The 18,713-nt window shown below is 42.6% G+C and overlaps 1 protein-coding gene across 3 annotated transcripts in view; it reads left to right on the top strand.

Annotated features, from left to right (window-relative positions):
- RNF32 (ring finger protein 32) overlaps positions 1-18,713 on the top strand; it is a 68,678-nt gene that overhangs the window by 24,655 nt on the left and 25,310 nt on the right. The window contains exons 5-8 of one of the 3 annotated variants that reach the window (XM_084620664.1): positions 3,550-3,582; positions 4,070-4,194; positions 4,404-4,515; positions 13,019-13,279. In XM_084620664.1, the coding sequence (XP_084476790.1) occupies positions 3,550-3,582; positions 4,070-4,194; positions 4,404-4,515; positions 13,019-13,279 (531 nt within the window). The remainder of the gene's footprint in view (positions 1-3,549; positions 3,583-4,069; positions 4,195-4,403; positions 4,516-13,018; positions 13,280-18,713) is intronic. The other 2 variants (XM_084620666.1, XM_084620665.1) reach the window with 2 other exon arrangements.

The raw sequence follows: 18,713 nt of genomic DNA, 5'->3' as shown, positions 1-18,713 counted from the left end.
CTTCATCCAGACCTCTGACACCTCTACCAAGAATGTCAGTCAAAATACAAGTTGGGGGTGATTATGGACATGGCTCGACAACACAAAAACAAAGAAGAGTACTGACATCAACTCATTTCATGAGACACAACTATAAGATAAAAGTAAAGGAGTACTAGTGGCACCTTAGAGACTAACCAATTTATTTGAGCATAAGCTTTCGTGAGCTACAGCTCACTTCATCGGATGCAACGAAAGCTTATGCTCAAATAAATTGGTTAGTCTCTAAGGTGCCACTAGTACTCCTTTTCTTTTTGCGAATACAGACTAACACGGCTGCTACTCTGAAAACTATAGGATTGTGAATTTTGGTCAGTAGTGACCTTGGGTGGATTTGAACTAGTGACCTAGATGTGAAAATTCTATTTTGTTATCTTACGGCTGGCTCTGCAAATACTGGAATGCGTTACCTAGGGAGGTGGTAGAATCTCCTTCCTTAGAGGTTTTTAAGGTCAGGCTTGACAAAGCCCTGGCTGGGATGATTTAACTGGGAATTGGTCCTGCTTTGAGCAGGGGGTTGGACTAGTGACCTTCTGGGGTCCCTTCCAACCCTGATATTCTATGATTCTACTTACTGCCGCGTGGAGTCCTACTGAAGTCAATAGAACTTCTGAAAGTGGTATTCACTATGATCTGTATAAGTGTTTGCAGGATCCAGTTCTTAGACTGCAAGCTGTTTGGGACAGAAATCATGTCTGCTTTTTGTGCTGTGCATCACTGAACACACTGTCCGTGCTCCACAAATAATTTTTATAAAGTTTGTTTTCACTGGTTCCCTTTTACTAAGAGAATGTCAATTATATTGCCTATTTAAAGGATCATTAGACCACATTCTTGACTTTCTAGATTGTGCAGGCTCCTGCTGCTCAGAAATCCTGGCATTCCCAGATCCTGAACTATTCCTACACAGGTTTCAGAATGGTAGCCATGTTAGTCTGTATCAGCAAAAACAATGAGGAGTACTTGTGGCACCTTAGAGACTAACACATTTATTTGGGCATAAGCTTTCGTGGGCTGAAACCCACTTCATCAGATGCATGGAGTGGAAAATACAGTAAGAAGACATATATACATACATATATATAAGCCCATCTTTTCATGTACTCTGTATATGTATCTTCCTACTGTATTTTCCACTCCATGCATCTGATGAAGTGGGTTTTAGCCCACGAAAGCTTATGCCCAAATAAATGTGTTAGTCTCTAAGGTGCCACAAGTACTCCTCATTTTTATTCATACGCATTAAGCTGTCGTATCCTGTACTCTTCAGTTTCCAGTTTTAGCTTTTTTCAAAGTCTCAACACAGTTGAGGATTTCTTCTTCTCTTGGCGCGTGTAACTCTGTTGGGCATCATTGCATTCAGCCCCCAACTCCATAAGGTACTGAGCATCTTCAGCTCCCCTTGACTTAAGTGGAAGTTGAAAACTACTCAGCATTTTACAGCATTACTTACTTGAGGGTAGGGTGAAAGTAATCTAGGCAATTAGGTGTTAAAGGAAAAAAGTTTACTGAAGCAGATAAGCTGTGCGAGGCCTAGTTCTTGCTCTTCTGTAAATCAAAGTGTTAGTCTCTGAAGGGTATCTTGTTAAGGCTGTTTATGCTGTCTGCTGGTACCAGAAGAGGTAGAAGCCAATTATTCTTAGAAATCTTCTTGATGAACCTCAGTAACAGACCTGTCAGACAGGAAAGAGCAATAGCTTCAGATGAGGCCATTTTAACACAGTTTTGTAGCTAAGAAATTTCTGGTCAGTCAGAAGAAAAACCCATATCCCACATGTGGATAATGGGGATTCTATTGAGCATGCTCAGTGGAATCCCTAGCTGTCACTCAAATATCTGATTGCCTCTCCAACCATTATATGGCCAGATCTGAAACTGCCCTGGAGAGAGATGTGGTATAGAATGCTTAATAGGACATTCTTTTGCTGCTGAAAATATTACTCTAGGGGGGAAAAAACTAATAGACCTCTATATCTAGTCCTGCAAAACTTCCATAGGTCTGTGCCCATTTGGGGTTTGAGCCAACCAAAAATAGCCTAAGTGGCTAAGGCCTTAACCTTAGTTCATCAGAATTATTAATGTACAGTAGTTATTGATTGTGCAATTTACTTTTAAAAAATTGTCTTGTTTTCTTGTGATGCTAGTTTTAAAAAATTAGTTCTTTAGTTATTTGTATCCACAGAGTGAAAATGGTGTGTCCCCAATACAATTTGGTCATTTAGTCACAATTTCTGAGGGCATGTCTGCATTTTACCTTGATGGTTTTATACATCAAATATATGCAGTCTAAGCATAATTGTACTAAACATTTTATTAATATTCCCTCATGTATAATTTTAGAATTACTTAAACAAAAAGGACAAGTAACTAGCTAAAGATGAGAGCTGTTCTTTAGACAGATGTTAATGGTAATTAGGAGGAGAAAACCATTATTCAAAGTTGCTTGTAAGTTTCTTTCATTCTGCATTTTGGGTTATTTTTCTGCTTTGTTTGTTGAACTGGGGTGGGGGCAGTGGGTGCGTTGAAATTTCAGTTTTAGAGGTTGATTATTTACTTTTTGCCTTTTACCACATAGCTACCTATTTAAAAGAAAGTGTAAAATTGCACAAAGATAGGTGGTATGGCCTTGAAGAACAAGGCTGTTCTGCTAAACTCAGGCAGTCTGGCTACCCTTTAGGTCTAAGTTTTAACTAGAGAGAGCAAAAGACAGCACTCATGAAAAGATTACTTTAGATTTGGCACAAAAAAGGGAAATGTCTCTGGAATTCTTTTTGTGCTGCATGTTTCATTAAATTTCTTTCCTCAAGGGAAAAAAGCCACTGTATCTGAAAGCTTTTCCTTTAGCTGGCTGTTTAGCTATTAATCCTTTTGTGTTTGCCAGCTCAGTAATGCATAGTACTTGTTCTAGTTTCACTCCTTCCCCAGTTATTCCTTCCACTAAGGACCAACTGCCTTTTTTGTCTAATGCTGTACGTTTTGTCAGAATAGAGATCACTACCATTTGATAGGAGTTTGGGTCTGAAAAAGGTGAAGTTTGCATGAAGCTTGTGAGCACGCTTTCTCTGAGAGGGCTGTGTGTGCTGCATATCACTTGTTGAAATTTAACTGTTTTCTGGGGGGGAAATATCAGTTTTTATTTTAAATGTATTTTCTCTTGTCATTTTATGGCTCCTCCTTCTCCCCTTCCCCTGCATTTGCTATGGGCTTCTCTATATGAAGTAGTTCAAAATTAATGAATGACCATTTTGTTTCTTTGAGCTGTACTTTATTTTTCTGGTTGCTTCCTTCAGAAGTTTTTTATGCTGTTCATTTATATTTCTCTTTTTAGAATAAAAATTGCAAATATTTAAACTTCATTTTCAATAGATGTCTTTTGCAATACTACTAACAAGCAGGATTGTTAACATTTCTGCATTCAGATTTTTTCTTTTACTTCATGTATTTTTGGTGTTCAGCTTTTAAACTAGTTTAAACTTCAAGCTGTTCTTGTTTTTTTTCTGTGAACAATAGGTGCTGCTTTCATGTTCCCATGTATTTCACAGAGTGAGTAGACCCTGGTTTAACTATTAAAGCATGCAATACAGCATTCTTGTAATTTAAATACTCTAAATCTACTGTAAGCACAATTTCTGGTTTTACAAGAAGGCATTTTGACTCAATAGCATTTACTGTTAGAAACATAATTTACAGATGATATTATTCCGGTTTTACAATGGTACATTTTGCATACAAGGGAAACCCACACGTTTGTATACTGATTACTAATTATGTACATGGAAGTGACAGATAGCTTAATTCATAATATTTCACTCCATGTAAATCTAAAAAGAACTATCATCCTTTTGCTTATTTCCAGGAGTTTATTGATATAAATGTATATTCTTGTAAATATATGCTCTTTTGAATTCACGAAAGGGAAAAAATGTTCACTTAGTGTAATCTAAAGTGAATCTGGTTTATTTATGAAGAAAAATTAACATTACATCTAAAAATTATAAGTGATTTCTTACATTTTTAAATATTTTTCTAGGCATGCCTGAAAGCTTTTGAAAAGTTTGCAGGTAAAAAGACCTGTCCTTTGTGTAGAAAGAAGCAGTATCAGACCAGAGTAATACATGATGGGGCGCGTCTGTTTAAAATAAAGTGTATTACGAGGTAAGGATTACTTCCAATAGAGCTGTTGTCACTGAACAACATTTATTTTGCTGTATTGCTCCAAGTTACATACTGAAAATTCAGCACTGGTGGATGCACTGTAAATATTTAAATATTTGAAAAATTTCAAATGATTATGTTTCAAGTAATTATTTTGTTCTCTTTAAATTTATATTTGCATTTGTTGAACATTGACATTTTGTTTTCAGCAGAATCCAAGCTTGCTGGAGAGGGTATATTGTTAGAAAATGGTATAAAAACTTGAGAAAAACAGTACCTCCTCAAGATAGCAAATTAAGAAAAAAATTCTTTGAAGCAAAGGTATGTTGCATTTGTTTCTTCAGTCTCAGTTAATGTTCTGTTCTTTCCTAGTCTTCCATTAAATCAAAAATCCTCAAAGCCTCAGTCAGTCCCTTTCTAGGGGCAAAGAGTGACAAACACTGTAATGTAGGCCTTACGTAAAACACAGACTGTGTTTTACATAAGGCCTAACCTGTGCTCAATAACAATATTTCTTTTCGTTTTGGATTTTTCTTTCCCTTTCTCATAAATCCCAGGAATCTGTTTTTCCTGTAGAAGTACATTAAGCAGATATGGTAGTAAAATAAATGAATTGTAGATTTCGTTATTAGTCACTGGTCTTTCATAACTACTCCAAAAATTGGACTGGATAGTCCAGTTCCAGAACACTCTTACACATCCTCCAAATCCAGCTCAGAAGTGAGAACATAATCACCTTGGGGCTCTCTCCCTATAGAACAAGAAGCAGAAGCAAGGCTAGTTCTTCAAGTAGTGTCTTTATGGAGGCTCCATTTGAGGTGTTCATGCTTCTTTGATTGGAGATTTTTGGCATCAGTGTCTGTTTGGTGTGTGCATACACTCTAGCTATCTTCATGCCCTGTACTGAGGGTATATTGGACTGTGGTGGACAAATTCCCCTCAGTTCCTTCTCAACCACCTTGCCCAGAGAAGGAGCATCCTCAGCATTCACTTGCAATTCTACTTATTAACTAGTTTTTAGTCAGTTTTATTCTTTTCTGGTTTATACCTTTTATTTCTTTAGTTAGTTTAGTGTGCAGTTCTTTTTTTCCAGTTTGCCAAGGCTTTTGGCTCCTGCTATACACACGTTCCTCTCCCTCCCCGCCCAATCCCTCTTGACAGTCAGGGAAGTCCTCAGGGAAGCCTATTTTTGTTGGGGTATGCCTATATCTGCAAGCTTCAACCCTTGCCTCATTTGCCAGGAGTCCTTCCCAATTAGTGATGGCCATTCACACTGTATATGCCACCTTGGGGATATACACATGCTTGCTATGTAAGTTCTGCACAACTTTCAAAAGTTGCTCTAAGAGAGAGAGAGAGAAATAAAACTCCATCTTCTAATAATGGAGCACCACCCCCTTTGGATCCTTGTACAGCGGGCTCTAAGGGTATGTCTACACAGCAAAGAAAACCTGCAGGGTGGGATGGTCCCAAACCTCAGGCTCCAGGTCGAGCCTGGAAGTCTACACAGCAATGAAACAGCTGCACAGGCCAGCCATGAGTTTTTCTTTGCTGTGTAGACATATCCTGAGTGACCTTCGTGCCCCATCATCCTCTGCAGCTCGCTCAGCTGCTGAAGCTTTGAGACCTGTTAGAGACACAGGGAAGACCTCATCTAGGAGATCCATGAAATCTCCTCAGAGAGAACACTGTTCTAAAAAGACCTGCTGCAGCAGAGACCCCGTACTCCTAAAAAGATTTTGACGGCGGCTTCAAGTGCTCCTGGTACCAAGACTTCCAGATCAAAGTCCACAAACTCTCATAAGTTGCAGGCTTCCCATCACTTCGTACCAAAGCCGCAGCAGCATTGAAGCATGAGCAGAGTACAAGAAATAAGGATCCTGTACCTAAGAAGCTGGTACTGCCTGCACCAACTGCTGCATCAGTACCTCAGTTGGTAATTCCACAAGTGTTGTTGCCTCCTTCGGTATCACAGCTTTCTACCTCTTCACTAGATCTTCACACAAGCCCATGCAGTACCACAGAAGTTCAGATTCTCCAGGGACCTGTTTTTGTCTCTAATGAGCCTGAGTCTCCTTTACTGAACTCAGACTCCCGGTATCGCAAACCTGCATTATCTCTGGTACCTCAGGGATCGCTGGTACCTCTTAGTTTCCCACACAGTCAGACACTCACTGCACCCTCATCTTCTCCACCATTACACTATATAAATGAGAGCTCTTCAGACTCTCAAATATCAGTTCAGGACTCTCCTCACTGTTTACCCAGACCTGACTCTCCTGAAATTATTTAGCCCAAGGACATTCCGCTGTCTCCATGACCTAGGGTGGTTCAACAACCTCCTGGATATGACCAGGGCTAGATGCCTCCACAGTTTTCTTAGGGGCCGCCTCAATGGCCATACTGAGACCACTGAGCATTATAATCACCAGTAGTTTTCCAAGGCACATAGCATTCATGTGGAACACCAGAGACAGCATTCCTCACTCTCATGCATTCCCCTTAGCAATCATCGTTGCAGAAGGAAATGTTTGAGGAGCAAGAAAGGAGGGCTGACAAGGAGCATACTCTGCAAACAAACATATCATCATCATCTTCAAATGAAGCGGTTATGCCTCCTTTGCTTGTTGCAGATGACTTCAAACAGTTCCGGACTTGATGAAGAGAGTGGCGAACACCCTCCAAATTCCATTAGAAAAAAATCCCAAAGGCCTGCCTGTGAATAAAGTGCAGTTGAAGCCTGCCAAAAATGATTTAGCAAACCCCTGACATTGCCCCCTGACAGCTCCAGAGAGCAGATAAAAAATACTACATCCTGGCGGGGGCTCAGTGTCTTTATTTTCTCATCCCGTCCGTCCCCAGCACCCTCGGAATGGATGCAGTTAATGAATGGAACAGACAGCACCATTCAAAAGCTACCCCACACGACATAGACCAGAAGTGTTTGATTCACTTGGTAGCAAGAGTTATTCGTCTGCCCCCCCAGCAGTTTAGAATTGTGAATTACCGGGTGATGCTTACAAAACAGTCACATCAACTATGCCAAATTTAATTATCTTATTGAGCATTTCCCACAAGAACACTGGGAGCAATTTCAGGCTGTCATTGTGAAGGGACAGCTCCTGGTGAGGATGACTTTACCGGTGCCTCTTAACACAGCTGACAGGGCAGCTCGCTCCATCTCCACAGCCATGGTCATGTGCCTGTCATCATCGCTGCAGTCCTCAGGCTTCCTGCGTAAGGTCCAAAATGCTGTAGAGAACCTCTCCTTAAGTGGCCTCAAATTATTCAGTGAGCCCACAGATTAGTCCTTACATTCTTCTTCAAGCAGTGTCCCTGCAGGTAGTCCACATTCGGATGTGCACATGCCCAGGGGCGCTCTTGATTGGAGACTTTCATTAGCAGTGTCTGTGGGTCATGCCTGCACCCTAGACATCCCTGTGCTCCTAGACCCACTGCCACTCCAGTTCCTTTTCAAGACTGTGACTTGAGATGGAGCATTGCTGTGTTCATTAGCTAGCTATGCAGCTTGGTACCTCGCTCACATCATCTTTTCTTTTGGCATTTTCTTCTATTTTTTGTTAATTAGCACGGTATGCACTTTGGGGGTTATGTCCCCCTTCTTCATTTGCCCGATAAGGGTCTTTTTTTCCCCACCCTCTCAAGTCTTGGTCCACAGACTCAAGTACAGTTATGCCCAAGACCCCGGGCTTCAAACCCTGCCAGATGTACCATGGGTCTTTTCCCCTCAGGAATAGTCATTGAAGCTGCCTCCTCTGCCTGGGAGAGACTCATGTCCTCTCCAACTGTGAAATCTGCTCAGGTTCAGAAGCAGGTTAAAAAAAACCCTCCTGTTGATGGAGCACTCTCTGAGACTCGTGGGATCCAGTTCACCCCCTGTATCTTGGATCTAGTTGATCAGAGCCCTGGTGACTGGCTCTGCTGTGACAGTAAAAGACCCCAAGGGCCCTTCACAATCATCCAGACCCTCTCAGAAGAAGAGATACCATTCTCCAGAATGGGATAAGAGAAGTGGGAAAGTCATCTCCTCGAGCTAGGTCTCAGGAGACTTCATATCCTGATACGGGTAGCGCTGAGGCTCTCATCCCTTCCAATTCTGAGATCATGGCACCAGCTAAGAAAACCAAGCCACGTACCAAGAAAATGTCAGGTAAACAACTTAGAACAGCATCAGCACTAGACTCATTGTCTTTGGAATACAAGGACTCCAGAGCCAAGCTGAAATGGTCATTGGTACTGTCTTCTGTAGCCAAATGTGAAGGGCACACTGATCACAGTTCAGTATTGTCTCCAATACCACCCAACATACTGACTCCTGAGCATCCCTGTCTAGAGTCCCCGGTACCATCCAGGTTCCTATTCCATGAGGACATTGGAATCTTTGGAAGAGCCTGAATCACCATTACTGAGGGGTGCCGAAAGACACACACTGCCAGTACCAACTCACCTCCTGGAGCCTATTTACCCTCCAATCCCTACCATATTTAATGATGACTCAGTCTCTGGTACCAGTGTGGTCACCAGCCCCACACAATCTCTTTGAGGATACCAGTGCAATCTCAGCACCCTGTCCGGGCCCCAGTACCAACTCGACTACCAGGTACTCACTGAGGAGGAAACTCCCAGCAAGAGATATACCTGGCAACCTTGGGAAGGACAACCTTGAAGCCCTGCCTCCTTCCCTTATTCCTCACCACGGTGGGCTTATTGGAACCCCTGGGCTTCTTAAGGTGACTAGTTCTACAGGGTCGCATCTTATGAGTGCCCTCTTACAAGCAACGACTGCTTCCCTTGGATTCCGTTCCACAGGAGGATCTTATAGAGGAGCAAGGACCAACTGAGGAAGAAGAAACACCACCTTCAACAAATCCTCCTCCTCTCCAGATGAAGTTGCCATGCCTCTTCCATCATCCTGTCAGTGATTTCAACACCTTATGAAACATATAGTGGAGAGCTTGCAAATTTCATTGGAAGAAATATATGAACTCCAAAATTCCCTGTTGTACATCCTTCTTACATCTCCTCAGGGAAAAATCATCTTGCCCATCAACAATGCTCTGGTGGCCCCAGCATGTACGAAGTGTTCTAGCTACAATACCACCTATGCATAAATGGGCTGACAAAAAATACTACATTCCATCCAGAGACTCAGAGTATATTTTTTCCTCCCATCTTATACCCAACTCCCTAGTTGTCAAGGCTGTTAACTAACAGAACAAGCAACATAAGTCCTGCTCAGTGCCATCTGACAATGAGTTAAAATGACTGGATCTGCTAGACTGCAAAAGCTACTTGTCAGCTTCTTTGAAGTTCAGAATAGTCAGTTATCAAGCCCTGATGGCAAAATATGATTTTACCAACTGTTCAGTTTTCATCTTTTATTGAACACCTACCTCGGGACCAGAGGGAATGATTTCAAGCCCTCATAACAGAAGGCCAGATAATTTCCAAGACATCTCTTCATGCCTCATTAGATGACATCGATACAGCTGCATATTGCATGGCTATTGCAGCAGTCATGCACTGAGCTTCTTGGCTGCAGTCCTCTAGCCTCCCCCTGGAGGTACAAAATACTTTCGAGTACCTTCCCTTCAAGAGGCCCAGGTTGTTTAGTGATACCATGGATGGTCCTTTCATTCATTTAAATACTCCTGCACAACACTGATTTCTGGACATTTATACAGCTGCAACAAGGAGAAAATATAGTAGATCACAGACAGCTCTATGGTCTCACAAAGTCTGCTGCCAGCCCATGAGAGTGGCTGAACTCTCCAGGAAGAAGCCCAGGTTTGCTAAGAAAGGGCCATCTTATATAGCAATCTCCCAGTCAGTGACATCATCAAAACAACTATTTTGACCCATTTGTTGATGGTCACAAACTGTCTTCTGCTCCAGCTTCTACACTACATCTGTTCCCCCTCCACCTTTATGGGGATCACTCTCCCATTTTCTACCTTTCTGGGAGCTCATCACCTCAGAGAGATGGATCCTAGAGGTGATTTCTACAGCCTACTCCATCCAGTTCAGTCCCCTCCTCTGTCTTCTGAGACCCGTCTCACAAGGATCGCCCTCCTTCCCCTCTGCCTCAAAGTCTTTCACTGGACTTCCATTGTTGGCAGCAGGTCCACCTCCTTTCTATATACCCTGGTACTGGAGCGCAAAGGTATCTAGGGCTCAGGCATGGATCTGCAGATGCTGCTGACAAAAGTCTTTAGTCAAGAATGCACAGGTGCACACGTATCTTGAAACTCGAACTCCAGTTACTGTACAAGGTAAGTAACCTCCTCTTCCTTGAAAGATTCTAAAATTACCCTTTTCTTACTGGGTATATATACTCCTGCAAACAAATAGTTTCCGTAGGTCTCAAACAACTCAGAGGTTCTGTCCACCCCCGTTTTCCACCTACCACATAGGACCTAAGCCACCTAAGAAGAGACCCAGACTACACAAAGGGAAAGCATTCACCATTACAACCCCACTGACACAGCAGGAATAATCTGTGAAGAGCTCCTTTGGATGCCTTGGAACACTCTCATGATTCTGATCTGATATTGCACTATTCTGCTTAGCTTATTCTCTCATTATTTGCAGACTGGCTCTCCGATTTCCACAATTCATGGGAGCAGATTTACCAACAGATGGGTATTGGAAGTTATAACATCAGGCTATTCCATCCACTTGCACTCTATGCCCCCCCTCACATTCCCCTTCTCTATCCTTTTCAGGCACCAATCTCATAAGTCTCTTGTGAGATAGGAGATTCTGTCTCTTCTCTGCTTAGAAGCCATTGAACAAGTTCCCACTGTACAAGGGAAGAGGATTTTAATCCAAATATTTTCTCATTCCCAAAAAGAAGGGCGGGTGGAGACAGATTTTAGATCTCAGGATGCTGAATACCTTCATCAAGATTCAGAAGTTCGAGATGATGACATTTGCAGTTATCATCCCATCCCTTGATCTGGGGGACTATTTCATAACCCTCAACCTTCAGGATGCATACCTTCATGTTATGATACACTCTTCTCACAAGAAGTCTGTACACTTTCTAGTGGGCCAGGACTATCATCAATATTACCACCTCAGAGTGTTCTTGAAAGCTATGGCAGTCGTTGCTATGCAGCTTCGTCAATAGAAAGTAAACATTTTTCCATATCTTGACAATTGGCTCTTAAAGGAGCCTTGTTACACTGCAGTTCAAACTTCAGTAAACAAGGTCACCATTTAGAAAAGCTGGACGTGCACAAGTCCATGGGGCCGGACGAGTTGCATCCGAGAGTGCTGAAGGAATTGGCGGCTGTGATTGCAGAGCCACTGGCCATTATCTTTGAAAACTCGTGGCGAACCGGGGAAGTCCCGGATGACTGGAAAAAGGCTAATGTAGTGCCAATCTTTAAAAAAGGGAAGAAGGAAGATCCTGGGAACTACAGGCCAGTCAGCCTCACCTCAGTCCCTGGAAAAATCATGGAGCAGGTCCTCAAAGAATCAATCCTGAAGCACTTGCATGAGAGGAAAGTGATCAGGAACAGCCAGCATGGATTCACCAAGGGAAGGTCATGCCTGACTAATCTAATCGCCTTTTATGATGAGATTACTGGTTCTGTGGATGAAGGGAAAGCAGTGGATGTATTGTTTCTTGACTTTAGCAAAGCTTTTGACACGGTCTCCCATAGTATTCTTGTCAGCAAGTTAAGGAAGTATGGGCTGGATGAATGCACTATAAGGTGGGTAGAAAGCTGGCTAAATTGTCGGGCTCAACGGGTAGTGATCAATGGCTCCATGTCTAGTTGGCAGCCGGTATCAAGTGGAGTGCCCCAGGGGTCGGTCCTGGGGCCAGTTTTATTCAATATCTTCATAAATGATCTGGAGGATGGTGTGGATTGCACTCTCAGCAAATTTGCGGATGATACTAAACTGGGAGGAGTGGTAGATACGCTGGAGGGGAGGGATAGGATACAGAAGGACCTAGACAAATTGGAGGATTGGGCCAAAAGGAATCTGATGAGGTTCAATAAGGATAAGTGCAGGGTCCTGCACTTAGGACGGAAGAACCCAATGCACAGCTACAGACTAGGGACCGAATGGCTAGGCAGCAGTTCTGCAGAAAAGGACCTAGGGGTGACAGTGGACGAGAAGCTGGATATGAGTCAGCAGTGTGCCCTTGTTGCCAAGAAGGCCAAGGGCATTTTGGGATGTATAAGTAGGGGCATAGCGAGCAGATCGAGGGACGTGATCGTTCCCCTCTATTCGACATTGGTGAGGCCTCATCTGGAGTACTGTGTCCAGTTTTGGGCCCCACACTTCAAGAAGGATGTGGATAAATTGGAGAGAGTCCAGCGAAGGGCAACAAAAATGATTAGGGGACTGGAACACATGAGTTATGAGGAGAGGCTGAGGGAGCTGGGATTGTTTAGCCTGCAGAAGAGAAGAATGAGGGGGGATTTGATAGCTGCTTTCAACTACCTGAAAGGGGGTTCCAAAGAGGATGGCTCTAGACTGTTCTCAATGGTAGCAGATGACAGAACGAGGAGTAATGGTCTCAAGTTGCAGTGGGGGAGGTTTAGATTGGATATTAGGAAAAACTTTTTCACTAAGAGGGTGGTGAAACACTGGAATGCGTTACCTAGGGAGGTGGTAGAATCTCCTTCCTTAGAGGTTTTTAAGGTCAGGCTTGACAAAGCCCTGGCTGGGATGATTTAACTGGGAATTGGTCCTGCTTTGAGCAGGGGGTTGGACTAGATGACCTTCTGGGGTCCCTTCCAACCCTGATATTCTATGATTCTATGATTCTACCTCTGTTCTCAAGGCTCGGTCTTCAGTTCAACATCACAACGGCCTTCCTCCTACCTGTGCAGCGGATAGAGTTCATAGGAGCCATTCTCAATGCTACAACATACAGAGTCTATCTACCCAGGGACACAACTTGACAGAACTCACTGCACAATTTCAACTAAGTCTTCAGGTCACAATGAGATCCTGCCTCCAACTTCTTGGACATATGACAGCATTGAACCTTCATCATCTTACATGCCCGTTTGCACCTGCACTCCTTCCAAACTTGGATCAGGTGAGTCTGTACTCCTGACAGGAACAGTCTGAACAAGTTGCTCTCTGTCCCTTGTCACATATTAGTCTGCCTCGACTGGTGGAAGAATGTGGACAAGGTGCGTTCAGGGGTTCCTTTCAACCAACCCCCTCCCACCTTTACAGTAGTTTCTGATGCATCTATCCTTGGATGGGGAGCTCACCTACAGGATACTGCACAGGGTGGGTGCACTGCCCAAAGTGCACCCTTCATGTCAGTATCCCAGAATTCAGGGCCATAAGGTATGCCTGCCAGCACTTCATTCCCATGATAGAAGGTCAATCCATTCACATAATGGTAGACAACAGGGCCAGGATGTACTATATAAATCGATTGTTGTGGTCGGGGGCAGGGGGCAAGATTTTCCTCCCTCTGTTCAGATGCCATGATGATGTGGAATTGGTGCATAGCTTGCCACATCCTTCTCTCAGCAGTCTTTCTGCCTGGCTTTCAAAACACCATAGCCAATGTCCTCCGCAGACATTTCACTCAAGTGCAAGTGAGAAGTCAACAAATCCACACTCAGACAGATTACTCTCCTGAGGATTCCCAGCAGTAGATCTCTTCACCACCACTGTTAGCTGGAGCTGTGTGAACTTCTGCTCGAGGGGAGGTCTGGGCCATCATTCCTTGTGAGATGCCTTTATCCTCTCATGGTCAAAGAACCTTCTATATGCCTTTCTTCCAGTGCCGCCAATCCTCAGGGGGTCCTGAACAAAAGTCAAACAAGACCAAGCCACGGTCATCTTGATTGTACCAAATTAGCCGATTCCCTTACATTTTCCAGCTCTCTTCTCGGCCGGTCATCAAGCCTACCATTGACCCTTCCCCTGAACGTTCTCTCGCAGGACTTTAGGAGTGTTCTTAACCCCAACCTCAAAACTTTATGACTCAAAGCCTGGTAGCTGGATGGAGATTCAGGAGGTCCTGCTTAACAATAGAATGGAGTCCACAGAAAAACTTACCATCAGAAATAGAAAATATTTGAGCACAGCTTTACTCCCTGACACCTATGTCCTGCCGATTCTTCCATTTCTAAAGTTTTAGAATACCTTTTCACCTTGAAGGAGGTCTTTCATTGAGCTGCATTAAAGTTGATCGGGCAGCTAGCTCAGCTGTGGAAGGTTTCTTGGCATTTGCTCACCCTGCAACTTCTAGATTTATCAAAGGGTTATCAAACCTTTTTCTGCAGGTCAGAAAGACCACTTGAACCTAGGTCTCAATTCTTTAATGAAACCTCCCTTTGAACCAGTGACTACCTGTACACATTTACACCTTTCCATGCAAACTGCCTTTTTTTAGCATCCATTACTTCTGCTCAAAGAGTTGGTGAGCTAAGAGCTCTGATGGCTGACCTCCCCACCCCCATACACTGTTTTCTTCAAAGATAAGTTGTGCCTCTGACTACATCTGCATCCTTACCTAAAGTCAGTTCAGACTTTCATATAAATCAAAATATTCATTTCCCTATATTTCATCCTAAACCCCTTCGGATGAGGGAAGATGTTGCCTTCCATACCTTAGATGTTAGGAGCGCACGGGCATGCTGTTTGTACAGACCAGATCCTTTTAAGCTTCTATTTGTATCTCTTGCAGACAGAGCTAAAGGAACATCAGTGTAACCCAGAGACATTCTAAATGGGTTACCACCAGTATCTTCTCCTTCTGTGAAGCTGCTAACTTATCATAACTAGGGTTACCAGATAGCAACTGTGAAAAAAATGGGATAGGGGGTGGGAGGTAATAAGTGCCTATATAAGAAAAAAGTCCCCAAAAATGGGACTGTCTCTTTAAAAATGGGACAGATGGTCACCCTAATCATAGCCCATTCAATTAGGTCTCAGTCCACATCCATTGCTCAGCTAAAAGATGTCTCTATAGTGGAAATAGGCAGAGATGTTACATGGGCTTCAGTCTACACTTTCTCCAGATACTATGCCCTAGTTAACACTTCTCAGGCAGATGCTGTCTTTGGTTCTGCAAACAGTTCTAGATCGAATTGCAAAGCTCCCAACTCCTTCAGAAGGCACCGCTAGGAAGTCAACTCAAGTGAAGCACCCATAGGGACACCACTTGAAGAAAGAGGTTACTTATCCTGTACAGTAACTGGAGTTTTCAAGATGTGTGTTCCTATGGGTGCTCCACTACCCACCCTCCTTGCCCCCTGCTTTGGAGTGTTGTCTCTGTGGGACTTCGTGGTAAAGAAGTTAATTAAGGACAGTTTATCCATTGCAATCTATATACCCTCAGTACAGAGCATAAGGATAGGTACATGTGCAGACTGAGTGAATGCTGCTGCCAGAAATCTCTGATTGAAGTAACGTGTGGTGCATGTGCACCTCAAGAGGAGCTCCTGTAGGGGGACACATCTCTAAGAACTCCAGATACTCTATAGGGCAATCAACCTCTGTCTTGGGAGCTAGGACACTGGAGTGAATCTGGCTCATTGGAAGTAGCCAGCTAAAAAGAGCCTGGGGAGTTTCCATTTTCAGCCCTTCACAGTTTTCTCTCTTCCCTTGTTGCAAGTGACAGGCAGCTCAGCCCAACTTTCCAGATTAGTCAGTGACAAATACCCACCTGACACCTCCCCGACAACCACCAAACCCACCTCTCATGAAGCCACAACCCCCTATAAGCTGCCAAAAACTTCTGAGTAACAAGGACCTCAACTTGCCTTATGCCTCCTCCCCCAGCAGCTTAACTACACACATAAACCAATGTAGTTAAACTGTTGCAAACCCCTGTGTAGACACTCATATCTGGTGCAAACTAAATCAATGTCCAGCTTAAACCAACATAAGATCATCCACACACTGTTGTACCAGTTTAACTAAACTGATTTAAAAACCCACACCTTTAGCTAAATGGGTAAAACTATGTGTACAGTCCAGGTTTTACTGTTGCTCTGTCTTCTCTGCCCTAACACAGTTTGTTATACTTACTTGTTGCATCTCATTAGTATGTAAGCTCTTTGGGGCAGGGACTACATCTTCCTGTGTGTTTTGTACAGCCTTTAGCATAATGGAGCATCAGTCATGGTTGGAGCCTTTGGGCCCTACTGCAACAAAAATACTTCCCAGCCTTAAAAATCTGACAATTTAATGTTTACTGCAGGCCTTTGTAACGGTTACAAAACCTGCAGGATGGAACTAAAGAGAACTAGCTTTATTTTTTAAAGAGACCTTAAGGTCTCATTTAAACTTAGTTTGGGGAGAAATGGAAGGTTTGGTAGCTAGAGACTATCTTCTTCAGATACTAGGTAGGGGGGAGCCATATAAATACCTGGATAGATTTTTTCAGAATGAGTGTTTTTGAGGATTAACTGTTATACCCCATAATATTAACTTGTCTTCTTACTAATAAGTGCCCCACAGTCCTGATCCCCAAAACGCCACAGTTTTGGAAGCTAAGTCCCAGGGTCCTGAACAGTTTTAAATATGCTATCTCACATGTCTGCTAAGAGGTTTAACTCTTTGCAGCTTGATTTTTCCATAAGAAATTTGTACTGTCACCTATGGTCGAGGCCAAGAGTATAGGGATTCAAGAGTATTGGACACTTCATAAGGAAACCAAGAACATCCACAGTCATTTATTAATAAACATTTTGGAAGGAATACTAACCTCAAGCTTTGAGTCTTACACCAATTATTAGAGACTAGGATGAGCCCTAATGTGGGGGAAGGGGCAGGGGAGAAGGCAGCTTTTTCCACATCTGCCTACTGCAGTGTTCTTACACCGTCCTCTGAAGCATCCAATACTGGCTACTGTCAGAGGCTGGATACTGAACTAGATGGACATTGGGTCTGATCCAGTATGGCAATTCCTATGCATTCCCCAATATACAAATCAACACACCAGATGCAAGTATAATTACCATGATACTATCTGTACCGGCCACTACAAAAGGCAACCTGCTGCACCTCTTTGGCTTCTTCTCTCTTCCCTGCTTTGGTTTTTGAGTCAGTTCTTGCTGGTGATTTGTAATCATCTTTTTGATTTTAAATGCCACTTAAAGAAACTTGACACAACAAGGAAGGCATCAGAATTATGACTGGAAACAAGGGCAGTAGCAATCTCAAGAAGCACGTGTGTCATAACACTGATTAATATTTAAACAAAATTGTTTAAATCCAACCTTTTTTTAATTTCAACCCCCCTTTAAAAAAGCAAAATGGAAAATGTGTAATACTTGGACACTGGGGCTTTATACTGCTAATTCCACTGTTGCTGTTTAGTAGCATGATGCTGTTCAAAGATTCAAAAATGGCAGCTTCAATTACAAATATTTTCAAGGCTAGTTCAGTTTTAGGCAATGATTCTCAATACATGGCACTTTGTGAACCTGCACTGAACAGTATGGTGGCAATTCTTCTTCTTTCTGTTCAGACACACACGGATAACACATACTGATTTGGATTGCCCAGGTTTGAATGTGTTTAGAGAATATAAATCACAATCAAGGGATACACACTCATTTTTCTTAGTTCTTTTCTCTGTGGCTTTCAAATGAGAACTGGCTGTCTCCACTTTTAGCTTTCCATACCTTTGTTTAGTGTCCGTTTGTTAATAAAACACTTGGGTAATTTTTCACATACAGCAATCCATTTCCAGATGGAAAAAAGCTTTTCTAAGATGCATTTCTCCTCTCATAAACTTGTGTCATGCTCTTAAAATGTCACTCCCCAGCTGCTAACAGAACTGAACAGTGGTACAGTTAAGAGATTGGGGGTTAGCAAGTAGATTTTTTAAAATATAGACCAACTTCCTTTGGCAAGCCCACAAAGGTCAAATGTCTAGTTTTGCAGTCTTAAACAATTGCCATAGAATTAGAATGTAGGCCTGAAATATTATTGTTAAGAAGAGTGTATTTTATTTGTCTGATGATACAGTAGCCCTTATTATACTGATCCATTAAAGTTCTTACTAATTTAGATCAAAGGGAATATGAAAGGTCACTGAAACCAAGCTATGCAACTTTTTAGCATCAGTGGGTACAGAAAACAAAGTGTTGCCTAGAATGCCGTGTGTTCGGTAGTGAATTTCTTTGATCCTTATCTATAAAGTCTGCTTGCATAAGTCATTTAATTGAGGTATGATCTTTTACTGCTGCAATTAAATCTTTTCAAATGCATTGCATTGTCTCCAGTTTAAGTAAAAGTCTTGACTATTGTTTGGGAAGCTAGGTAAGTCATTTGTAAATCCGTGCAGTTGACTTTAGTTTCCTCTCCCCACCCCCCCATGATTTCTCCCAACAATTTTAATTTAAATCTCACCAAACAGTATAATGGTCCTGGAGTTTGTTTAGTCGTTTGACTTCCTTTATCACATGGTGATAGCAAACATTCTGTTGCTAACCTGAAGTGGCTCCAAGCAGCAAGACTAGGAGGATATTAAACCAGTAAAAGCTTATCAACTG

The sequence above is a fragment of the Lepidochelys olivacea genome (assembly GCF_965140295.1).
Source record: "Lepidochelys olivacea isolate rLepOli2 genome assembly, chromosome: 2".
Classification (NCBI taxonomy): domain Eukaryota; kingdom Metazoa; phylum Chordata; order Testudines; family Cheloniidae; genus Lepidochelys; species Lepidochelys olivacea.
Note: the sequence above shows the minus strand (reverse complement) of the source record. Positions and strands in the feature narration are given on the sequence as shown.